This window comes from Ranitomeya variabilis, chromosome 8 (genome assembly GCF_051348905.1).
Source record: "Ranitomeya variabilis isolate aRanVar5 chromosome 8, aRanVar5.hap1, whole genome shotgun sequence".
Taxonomy (NCBI): domain Eukaryota; kingdom Metazoa; phylum Chordata; class Amphibia; order Anura; family Dendrobatidae; genus Ranitomeya; species Ranitomeya variabilis.
In genome coordinates, this window is record NC_135239.1 from 195,221,885 (window position 1) to 195,234,515 (window position 12,631).

General features: G+C 47.9%; 1 protein-coding gene across 2 annotated transcripts in view; it reads left to right on the forward strand.

The window, feature by feature from the left end:
• The window catches only part of SYNPR (synaptoporin), a 187,270-nt gene that overhangs the window by 76,415 nt on the left and 98,224 nt on the right, over positions 1-12,631 (forward strand). The window contains exon 1 of one of the 2 annotated variants that reach the window (XM_077275883.1): positions 2,941-3,334. The exons of the other annotated variant lie outside the window; for it this stretch is intronic. Within the exon in view, the coding sequence (XP_077131998.1) occupies positions 3,311-3,334 (24 nt within the window). The 5' untranslated portion in view covers positions 2,941-3,310. Of the gene's footprint in view, positions 1-2,940; positions 3,335-12,631 lie in introns of those variants that run through there. 2 annotated transcript variants of the gene reach the window in all.

A 12,631-nucleotide genomic window follows, 5' to 3' on the forward strand; every position in this document is an offset into this window, starting at 1 on the left:
TGCGCGTCCTGGAGAACAACACGACCTCGGGCTCCCGGTACCTGGTTTCTGCGCTCTGGCTCTGAGGGTGTCCTGCCGCTGTTCCCCTGCTGAGCCTCTTCCTCCACTGTGCTCCTTTCCTCTAAGCTCCTCCACTATTCAACTCTTTCAAATTCTCACTCTTTTTTTTCAGGGGTCGCAGCTCCCACGTGGCTGCTCGGCCCCTCTGTCTGTTCCAGATGTCCTTCTCCTCTCACTCTCTCCTCTAGACTGCCTAACTCCTCGTCCAGATCAGGAAGCCTATAGCTAAGGGAAGCTCCCCTGAATCCGGGTCCTGAGCTCGCACTTCTGGCCTGGATTCAGATGGTGTTGAATGTGAGTGCCTTACCTGGTAAAGTGAATCCTCCTTGCCTCCAAGCGTGATATCACCCTCCCCAAAAGGAAGGCAACATCACTGTAACAGCCGGTTACCTGGGGTGTTACATATGCACAAGTCATTTCTGTTGTGCAAGTCAGGCATTTGTCCTGCTTAACCCGAAGAGCTGTAAGTGAACCTCGCCACTGCCCCAATTTCCTAACATGACTGGTCCTAGATTGGCAATGTTAACCTGAATTTAGCCACAAGCTTCAGTCACACATACGTGTTCATTTTCCACCCTTGTTATAGTCCATTTTTCTCCTGTTTTTGGTCTATGTGTCTGGTTTTACCATTCATATTTCACCAGACTTTCGAGTGCGTAAAAAAATGAGATGGAAAAAATTGTAAATCATGATGATTCCATTTGTCCGCTGAATGGACAAGTTCTGTCCACACAATGTCTCTGTTTTTTTCTGAGGACATCTGAGTGACGTCTTGGTAGAAGTGCGAACAACACTCCAGATCGTGGGGTTGCACTAGTATTCTTACCGGCATCTCAATCCCAAAATCGTGGGACCCTTTTCTGCACAAAACCACCCATTGTAATGCCACATTGGTATAAAGCTCACCTATCTTATGGACTAGTTCTCAGGACTGAACTAGATGACCATAAGACTGTTAGCTAGGGATGAAATGTCCCCATTTCATCATCAGCATTATGAGTCATTATGACCTATCTATCAATTGTATGAATCCGCCTAACCTAGCGAATGAAGAGGACAGGCATGCATGTGGCTTTACAGCTGCTGGGAATTATAGTTTTTTAGAGCCACAGTGTTACACACATCTCTGGAGTCAAGGCTCTGCTCCTTACATCCCTAACCTGTCTTGTACTCCATGTTGGGCTTTACAAGTAACCCGGTGTGCTCCCATGTGATCTTCTATCTAGGCAAATAGTACTAAAGATTGACAGCTGGCGCACTACTAGGTAGATATCAATACTGCTTAAATGGGGGTGCTGACATTAGTGGCTAGAATGAATACTGAAACAAAAAAGGAAAAGAAGCCGCTAAATGATTGTAAGCACACCACCTATTGCGTATCAAAAGGGAACAACTTTAATAGGTAACACATAACAATAAAACCATTTAAAAACAATACAACGCAACTCCCCCCGTCAGGCCCCTATAACTCATCAATATATATATAACCATACTGCGTGAAATCGGCTGTGGCCTCCCAAGACACATACCTGGATCTTTATATTAAGATTCTTAGTTTGTCTGTGCACCAAGACCTGCTCAGTACCTGTCTGCAGTCTCCAGGACCTCTGTGATCTGTCTGTGGTCTACAGGACCTCTGCTCCATGTCTGCAGTCTCCAGGACCTCTGTTACATGTCTGCGGACTCCAGGACCTCTGTTTCCTGTTTGCAGTCTCCAGGACCTCTGCTACGTATCTGCTGTCTCCAGGACTTCTGCTACCTGTCTGCGGTCTCCAGGGCCTCTGCTACCTATCTGCTGTCTCCAGAGCTTCTGCTACCTGTCTATGGTCTCCAGGACATCTCCTACCTGTTTGCGATCTCCAGTACCACTGCGACCTGTCTGTGGTCTCCAGAATTTCTGCTACCTGTCTGCTGTCTCCAGGCCCTCTGCGACCTGTCTGTGGTCTCCAGGCCCTCTGCAACCTGTCTGCGGTCTCCAGGACTTCTGTGAGCTGTCTGCAGTCTGCAGGACCTCTGTGAGCTGTCTGTGGTCTCCAGACCCTCTGCGGTCTCCAGGACCTCTGTGAGCTGTCTGCATGCCCTCCGCGACCTGTCTGTGGTCTCCAGGCCCTCTGCAACCTGTCTGCAGTCTCCAGGACCTCTGTGAGCTGTCTGCAGTCTCCAGGACCACTGTGAGCTGTCTGCAGTCTCCAGAACCTTAGTGAGCTGTCTGCAGTCTCCAGGACCCATGCAACCTGTCTGCAATCTCCAGGACCCCTGCAACCTGTCTGTGGTCTCCAGGATCTCTGCTACCTGTCTGTGGTCTCCAGGATCTCTGCTACCTGTCTGTGGTCTCTAGGATCTCTGCTACCTGTCTGTGGTCTCCAGGACTTCTGATACCTGTCTGCTGTTTCCAGGACCTCTGCAACCTGTTTGTGGTCTCCAGGACCTCTGCGACTTGTCTGCAGTGTTCAGGACCTCTTCTACTTGTCTTTGGTCTTCAGACCTCTGCTACTTGTCTTTGGTCTCCAGACCTCTGCTACTTGTCTTTGGTCTCCAGACCTCTGCTACTTGTCTGTGACCTCTGCGACCCATTTCCTATGTGCTTTAACTTCCTGCTGCACCGACAACCGTGGCCCGTGCACCCACCCAAACCTTGGGCTTTGAGGATCCACCTCATCTAGTGAGCCTAGCACACACATTGAAGACCACCACTTTACTGAGCCCACTTCAGTTCTATATCGATTCTAATGCTAATGTATTGTTAAATCCAAGACACGGTCACATGAAAAGAAAAGAGAAGTTCATCTTTTCCACACATGGAGATGCCACCCAGTATATGTCTCCTCCTCCCTGGATGTATTTGTGAATCTATACATAAGACATGTATCCCCCCCTCCCGTATTCTACTATGAACCACGCTTTGCACAGAGTACAGCTAAGCCTCTGAACACAGGGAAGCTTTCTGCAGCTCACAAAAGTAGCGCACAGATCCCCCCGCCTTACTATGGGCTTTCTACAGTAATCTCTAATGTTATGACAATTCTTGCCAACCCTCAAGAAAAAAATATGAAAAAAGGAATCTGAGGCTTTTTTTTTTTTTGCTCTTTTCTAACATCTCACTTTTCCTTGCATCGATTTCACTGCTCCTCTTGATTTACTCTACTGGAAGTCTCTGCACAGAAGCGTTTGGGAATCTTGTCCGGTTTAGCATGCTACAACCTCTGATACATTTCCAGAGCGCAGAGTTGGATTATCAATTCCTTTGTAAATGTGTATGGTGATATTCGCTCCGGTAAGTCTTAAAAGAACAAGAGATGTGCTCGGGATTTTACATACCTTATTTTTATTTTATTTATTTATTTATATATTTATATTTTTTTTTTATAAATTTGTTTTATTACAAATATTTGTATTTAATTTAAGAATTATAATTTTTTATCGATGCAAATATGAAACATTATCTCCTTTTTTTATATTAAATAAATTACTATTTTGTTTTTTCTTTTCTATTTTTCAGAAATAATGACTTATCCTGAGATTGCATTGTCTAAAATCTTGTTATTTTTTTTTAATCTCCCTGACAAAGGAAGAAAAAGATAATGGTATAACAGGGGCGCAAGTTTTCGTTTATAGGGGGAAAAAAAACAACGGTGTAATTTTATTTTTCGCCTTTATTGTATAGATTACATTCAAGTACAGATGTAGCAGAGTTGAAGTTGTCATTTTGCATCCTTCATTTTTTTTTTTTGTTGCATAGGACTGCATGCTATTTATTTAGTGTATGAAGAATGCGTTCACGTCATTACTTTAATTTCCCCAATGAGGTGCCAATATCATATGCATGTTTTTGGAATATAGGTGGAATGTGAAAATGTGTAGAATATGTAAACTCCATGGAGATACAATGTACAGTATAAGGCTTTTGAGCTTTTGGTGAATTTTTGATGTTGTAGATTTTTTGCACACATTAAGCAAAATAGTTTTTTTTTGTTTTTTTTTTTAAATCACAAAAAAATGATTGTGGGAACATAGCCTAACTGTGCACAAGTTCAGCTCTGCTACATCTAACCACCATTCTGGTTATGATGAAAGGTGGATGCAAAGTTTGCAGTAATGGGTTATCAGTCAGCCCCAGGAGGGACTGAAGCAAGTCCTGAGTCCGGCATAGCCCCTCATTAGCCCACCCTTAGCGCAGATATTCGTGTAACTCCACTGACAAGGAAACAACCTACGGTTCAGTGATCTTTTTATCCTGCAAAGGGCAAATCTTAAATAATGTTATTTTGCCTAAGTGCATCCAGCCGCTCTGCTTTTTTCTAGTGCGCTAGGTTCACCGTCCCCGGCCCCCCAAACATCTGTCCGTAAATGTGTTTGATGTGCAGCAAACTAAGGAATGGAGACAGATCATTAAGTGAGAATTACGTGTGCGATTCTTGCACTGCTCTGTCCCTGCATTAGACCGACAGCTAATGCAATTAGGTCACTACCTATTAATTAGTGCAATATCTTCTCGGATGGTCAATGGCAATGATCAATCATCGGCAGGTCCACAGATGGGTGCAACAATCTTCTAAGTTGTGGTGTAATTTTTATCTGTGCCGTCAAGTTAAAAAAAAAAATGTTTATATATCACCAACGTATTCTGCAGCGGTGTACAGCGATTCTTAGCACTCACATTAGTCCCTGCTCCCATTGGGGCTCATATCGAAACGATCCATCAGTATGTTTTTAGTGTATCCAATGGTTGTTCAGACAGCACTGTAACTGAGGGTAAGATCCCAAAACTTTAATACATTTTTAAAATACTGTTGACAGAAGGAGTAATGCCAAGGTGTTTCGAGTGGCACTGATCATAGTCATCGCTTAGGGGCAGCATTGTGTGTGTGGGACTATGGGGGCATCTCATCATATTGTGTGGGAGGACTGTAGGAGCATCATACTCCATAAGGAAGTGGTGGGGACATCATACTGTGTGGGGGACTGTGGGGGTATCATACTGTGAAAGGGAAGGTGGGGGAAGCTAATTGTGTAGAAGGAATGTGATGGCATCATAATGTGTAGGGGAGAGGTAGGGACATCATACTGTGTGGTGGGGACATCATACTGTGTGGTGGGACTGTGGGGGCATCATACTGTGTGGTGGGGACATCATACTGCGTGGAGGGGACTGTGTGTAGGAAGTTGGGGGCATCATATCTTGTAGGGGAGAGGTGGTGACATCATACTGTGTTGGAGGATTGTGGGGGCCACATACTGTGTGAGGGAAGGTCAGGGTATTATACTGTATAGTGGGACTGTGGGTGCAACATACTGTGTGGAGGGAAGGACATCCTACTGTAGGGGACATCCTACGGTGTTTAGGGAGAGTGAGACCATCATAGTATGTGGGAAGTGGGGGCATCACACTCTGTACAGGAGAGATAGGGACACCATACTATGCAGGAAGACTGTGGGGGAAAAATACTGTGTGGAGAGAAGATTGGGGCATCATACTGAGTACGGGAGAGGTGGGGACATCATACTGTGGGAGCATTATAGTGTGTGGGAAGATGGGGGCATCATACTATGTGGGGGGAGACTGTGTACACATCACAGTATGTGCGGGTGAAGGTGGGGAATCACAACATCTGGAGGGGACTGTGGGAGCATCATAGTAAGGGGGAAGTGAGGGAATCATACTGTGTGGAGGAACTTTGAGGGCATTATTAGGTGGGGAGACTCTAGGGACATCATACTTTACAAGGGTAGGACTATGGAGGTATCATACTATGGAGGCCATTGTTATGTGTGTGAAGGCATTGTGGGAAAGCCTTTGCATGTGGGCATTATCGCAAAGCTGTATGGGAGATCAGTGCAAAATAGGGTCTTATCCGAGGAGTATGGCAGGCGATAAATTCAAAATTACACTCACCTTTTAAGCACATCAGCTGCAGCAGATTCTCGGGTCAATAAATGACCAAACGATATCCAGGAAAGAAAGGAGAGGTTTGTGGATGGTTTCCGCGCTTGGTGATCAATGATGAGAGGCATATCCCAGATTGTCAAACGAAATAGTGGTTTATTCTACGTGTTTCAAAGTACAAAAGACTTCTTCATCAGGAAAGACCACAATTGACTTGGATACACATCTCATCATTGATCAGCAAGCACGGAAACCATCCACAAACCTCTCCTTTCTTTCCTGGACATATATCAATATGTGGGGGGTAGAGCGGGGGCATCATACTCTTTATCAGACATCATTGTGAGGGGGGATGGGGACGTCATAATGTTTGTGGCGGACTTTAAGATGGATCATACCATGGAAGTGGAGCGCCCCCGCACCGCCGCAGGGCCGAGGGGATACCCGGAGCCGGGCCTCTAGTTCTCAGTCTCGGGGTTGTCACGGTGGCTAGACCCGGTCCGTGGCCCTGTCCGTCAGTGGGGGACGTCCGGTGCAATAAGTGGTAGTAATGGTAGCGATGGAGCGGTACGGTTGTGGGGTGTAAGTCGCGGTAAATAACGAGGACACCAGGTTGCAGTCTCTTTACCTCTTTACTGGAGATCTCTGAGTCCTCAGTCCGGAACACGGTTCACCAGGCTACGCAAGGCCGGCCGGTCCAATGGCACCTCCAGAGTTCTCCTCTCAGGTGGAAATCTGTGCCTTCCTTCTAGCGCTATGTGTTGTAGTCCTTCCCTGCTGTGCTCACGGAAAGTAACCCCACAACGGTTGTGTCTGTTTCTTAAGTTCCCTCACAACTCGATTTGATGTTCCTCTGTAATCCACCCCTTCCCTGTATTCAGGTTGGAATGGCACCCGTTTGTCAGGTAGGCCTGGAGTTCTTCCGGGACCCTAGAGTCGCCCCTCTCCCGCAATTGCCCCCCAAGACTTCATAGGTGATATGTGGTAGACAGCCCGCCTGAGACCGACTGTCCTGCCGCTGTTTGGAGTATGGCTTGAAGCTGTATTCTAATCCACTCCCTCGGCGTTCCGGCCACCGGTATTGCGCCTCAGCAGGGTGCTGCCTCTTTCAGCACAACCCCTGCTGGTATTCTCCTTCTGCTTGATCTCGTTTCTCACTCAGCACAATCTATCTCGCTTCTAGTCCTTTCTTGAGTCCCGCCGCTTCCAGGAGCCTGCGCGGACCCGTTACGTTCTTTCAATGCCAAGCCTCTGCCAGGATCCCACCCCTGGCAGAGACCCTACAGTCTCTCCCTTCACAACACCCCCTGCCACAGGGTGTTGCTCCGTTCAATCCCGTCAGCGTTCTCTCTAACTTCCTGCCTGACCCCCAGTTTACCCACTATGGTGGGGAGTGGCCTAATGAATAGCACCCTTAGCTCCCCCCGGAGGCCCAGCTGTGAAACATATTGGTGTCTGTGATACCTGATTGGAGGAACTCCTTCGGTGCCATCGAACGTACCATGGCTCCCCTTAGCGGCGAAGCCACAGCACTGCAACGACCAGAACTCTGGGGCGCTGCACTCCCCCCTGGTTAAACACAGTACTCCGGGACTGGGAAGAAAAACAACAATACAGATTAGCAAAAAGACATACAATTTTGTTGAGTGCAAAACGATAAGTATACTTGAACAAGCTTCCCTTTATGGGAGGTGAGGACACTTTTAACGTTACAAACATGGTCAACATTATAAATTACAGGCTATGCATAACTCCTGTTACCCAACCGGGTATTCTACTTAGTGCAAATTCTGGAACAATAAATTAACATTGCCTTTAAGAAACATACACTCTTAGTTTACCAAAGGCCTTCCTATAATCACATTACAGGGTAAGGTAACTTCACATTCTCCTACTTTGAACCTGCAGGACCGCCTGTCCCTATGGCACCAGACCTACTGCCTCTCCTTTCTTTTACAGGACCGCCCCGTTCAGCCAGGGCCTACTGCCTTTCACTACTATACATAGTATAGACATAACATTCCTTTCGTTTAAAGAACTCTGAGCCCGCTCTACTCGGCTCCTTTAAGGACTCACTCTCTAACCCCTACGGGTTCGCCTTCTGTCCTTAGTAACAAAGTAACTTTCTATGGGGACGCAGGGTTGACCTTCTATCCTCACCTTCATCATTACTTCCTTACTTTCAGCTATGCAGATCTCTATCTCTACCCCTACGGGCTCTCTGCATCTTTTCTTTCTGCAAAACATTATTTAGATTTCACATTTCAACAAATTCAACACATATAACTTAGCATGTAAAACAGTTACATTTCTTTTTCAAGCTTCATTATCACATTACTGTTCTGCAACAGTATCTTTCTCAAGTTCAATTTCACACATCCCCTTTAAGAGGGGACCAAGTCTTTCTGAGGTAGCTCGTCTTCTCAGCCTACCAGCCCACGCAAAGGTTCCGGTATGGTATCTTCGCAAAGTGTCTTTAACTAGAACCGGTAGGAAAGGTATCTTCACAAAGTGTCTTTGGCTCAAACCAATAGGGCAAATATCTTCGCAAAGTGTCTTTGGCTAAAACCAGTAGGGAGCACCTTTAAGAAGGTGCAAACTATTTACAAAAGAAAGTTCGAATCATGCACAGTCCATGATTTCTGCAGTTCTTTAAACTTGTGCAAAATTTTAGAAAAAGAATAACAAACAAAGGGGATCCCGGGTCAACAAAGGGATCCATTAACCCTGGACAGGTTTAGCAGCAACTTAAAAGAACAAACAGTAACTATTTACATTTTCATGGTATCGAGGTTTATTCTTCTTCTGGTGGCTCGGGTTCCTGAACCCCGGCCACTGTAGCACGGACACCAGCGGCAAGCTCCGCAGGGACCACCTGGTCGCCTGCTGTCTGAATTTGAAGCCTAACTCTGTCGGCAAGTTCAGGAGCTGCTACAAAGCGTACAGTAGAAACAGTAACAAGGTCTGGCAGCCCTGGATTGACCACAGTTGGGGCCACAGGTGCCATTCTCTCAGACTCGTATCGCTGAACTTTCCGGGCACGCCATCCTTGTGTGTTCCAGTGACGGGTATACGTCACCTGATCCCCCTCCCGGAGTGGTTCACCTTCTCGATCACAGCAGGGAGTCTCCACATCGTAGCCGGCAACGAAGATGCCAGTAGGTAGACCCGACTCCCAAATGGAACCCCACCCCTTCTTTGGGTGGAATGCCGCCACCGTCCCTCGCCTGACAGCATCCGTCCCATCATAGATCATTTTTTTGCCCTGCAGTTCCCGTTTTTCAACTTCAGTGCGCTGCCCCCAATGCTGGAGCACGCATTGTTTGTATTGGTCCCAGGTAAGTATCGCAATAGTGAGACCTTCCATTGGAATCCCATCCTGCTCGACCCAAGGAATATCCCATCGGAACATCACCCCTCCTGGGTCCATTTCTATGGGCTCTCCCCACCTGGTTGGCAATGGTGGTAACAACTTCCCCAACGCGCCGGGGGTGAGAACCGCCCGGTCGATTGTAAACGCGGGGTTACTGTTGTGGGGAGGATCGGTCGGGAGAGCAGAACCGTCCAGGGGAGTAGGGGCGCCGCCCATACCTGCGCCTGATGTGGTTCCACCGGCGTCGCTCTGGTCCGTTAACGAGGACGCTGGAGTCGGCTGCAGCCCGGACCGGGGCTCCTCCAATGGGATGCTCGGACTCCGCTCCGCTGGCTGTGGTTCCTCCTCCTCTAACTCCAAGGTCGGGATTGGTGGACGTAGCTTCGCTGTCGGATCCGCAGGCTTCCGGTCCATCTCCGGTGAAGAAAGGCAGGCCGGAACTGCTTCTTCCTCGCTCAGGCACTCGCCGTTCATCATCGCTGCCTGATAGTCGGTGGCAGTGCATGCACCTAGCTCCGCCATTTCTCCGAGGTCGGGCTTCTCCGTCACCAGCCCCTCGCCGTTGCATATCAAGGGGTGTTTCTCTTCTGCTTTGGGGCAGGTCATTCCTCTGCAGCCAGAAGTGCAGGGGGCGGTAGCCATTTCTCGCGCCACACTGGGAGTCTCCGCCCATAACACGCCCTCCTTCCCCTTGGGTGTAGCAATGGCGGCGCCTTTTGGCGGGAACTTTTGGCGGCTAATGGCGCAGCACAGTCTTACAATAAAGTACAGTCCAAGCACAACAAATCACAGTCTCTAGGCACACATGACCTGATTCTTCAGGCTTAAGTAGATCCTGTTCGTGACGCCAAGTTGGAGCGCCCCCGCACCGCCGCAGGGCCGAGGGGATACCCGGAGCCGGGCCTCTAGTTCTCAGTCTCGGGGTTGTCACGGTGGCTAGACCCGGTCCGTGGCCCTGTCCGTCAGTGGGGGACGTCCGGTGCAATAAGTGGTAGTAATGGTAGCGATGGAGCGGTACGGTTGTGGGGTGTAAGTCGCGGTAAATAACGAGGACACCAGGTTGCAGTCTCTTTACCTCTTTACTGGAGATCTCTGAGTCCTCAGTCCGGAACACGGTTCACCAGGCTACGCAAGGCCGGCCGGTCCAATGGCACCTCCAGAGTTCTCCTCTCAGGTGGAAATCTGTGCCTTCCTTCTAGCGCTATGTGTTGTAGTCCTTCCCTGCTGTGCTCACGGAAAGTAACCCCACAACGGTTGTGTCTGTTTCTTAAGTTCCCTCACAACTCGATTTGATGTTCCTCTGTAATCCACCCCTTCCCTGTATTCAGGTTGGAATGGCACCCGTTTGTCAGGTAGGCCTGGAGTTCTTCCGGGACCCTAGAGTCGCCCCTCTCCCGCAATTGCCCCCCAAGACTTCATAGGTGATATGTGGTAGACAGCCCGCCTGAGACCGACTGTCCTGCCGCTGTTTGGAGTATGGCTTGAAGCTGTATTCTAATCCACTCCCTCGGCGTTCCGGCCACCGGTATTGCGCCTCAGCAGGGTGCTGCCTCTTTCAGCACAACCCCTGCTGGTATTCTCCTTCTGCTTGATCTCGTTTCTCACTCAGCACAATCTATCTCGCTTCTAGTCCTTTCTTGAGTCCCGCCGCTTCCAGGAGCCTGCGCGGACCCGTTACGTTCTTTCAATGCCAAGCCTCTGCCAGGATCCCACCCCTGGCAGAGACCCTACAGTCTCTCCCTTCACAACACCCCCTGCCACAGGGTGTTGCTCCGTTCAATCCCGTCAGCGTTCTCTCTAACTTCCTGCCTGACCCCCAGTTTACCCACTATGGTGGGGAGTGGCCTAATGAATAGCACCCTTAGCTCCCCCCCGGAGGCCCAGCTGTGAAACATATTGGTGTCTGTGATACCTGATTGGAGGAACTCCTTCGGTGCCATCGAACGTACCATGGCTCCCCTTAGCGGCGAAGCCACAGCACTGCAACGACCAGAACTCTGGGGCGCTGCAGAAGCACTGTGGCAACATCATTGTGTGGAGGGTCACTATGGCAACATCAATGTGTAAGGGCACTGTGGGGGCATCATACTGTGTGTGGTGATGTAGAGTGTTCAGGCCATGGATAGGCTATTAAAATATGTGGAAACACTAAGGGGCTCCATTTTTTTGTGTGAATCTACGTGGGTAGAGGGGAGTTTCTTAGCTGTCAAAACATTTTGCCATAGTCCACACCCTTCTTTCCAATGTATCAGTTTGTGAAGAAAACCTGTAAAAATCATAGAGATCTGACCATTGATTAGATTTGATCCCAGGATCCAACCACTGCAAGGCCACAATGCTAAGCACGGGCGGGGTCATACAAGAGTACTATGGTCCGTACAACCTGCAGGTTATACACAGCTCTAAGAAAGCATGCAAAAAATCCATGAAGGAGCATGCAGGGTGCCTATGACTAAGCCACCGGGACTATCTGTGCTGCCATATGGTCTCCATGCACTCATCTCTATGAAATTTTAGATGCAACACTGGTTGCTCCAAGTCGCAAGTTTACTTCCGCTACACCTGACAAACTCAACCCAGCTGCATCTCACATACTCAGATCTCTTCCATTCTTCATGTGCTGCCTAAGTTGGATCCACCGTGATAATTTAATAATTAAGAGACTCCTCCAATGAATCAATCACGTCATTGATTTTCCGCAATCTCCAGCGGAGATCAGTTTATTAGGAAAATTGATGCTTTTATGAAAATGTATTTATAGGCGATCGAATGTGAAGAATCCTATGCTGAGAAAAAAAGAAAACTTTGATGTAATCTATTATTTACGCCTGATGGAAATATAGTCTGTTCCTTTTTTTTTTTGTTACAGCCTGTTTTAAAATGTTTAAGTGCTCGATGCTACAAGGAATATTTCTACGGCAGGATCTGTATACTTCATTCATAATTGATAGCAGCGAAGAAGTGTTGTTAAATCACCCCCAGATAAATGGCCAGAGTATTGCTAAGTGGCGCTCGGCGGCACCTGCTCCGTGTCTCCAGCATTTGCACACTGAGCCGGTTGTGCAATTATCCAGAAATTGTAACCTGGGCTAATTAACCCTAAGGATGTTTGTTTGCGGTCTGTATACAGGATGATATTAATTGCTCACGGGAAATACCGTCAGACAATACTCTTACAGGTTCAGTTATTCTAAAACCACAATGTGAATGTGGATTTTTTTCATGGGTAATAGAATATATTAGTATAACGATCTGGCAGATTAGAATGGGATTGTTGGGGGGAGGGGGGTAGATGAAGGATATTGTATCCTAGG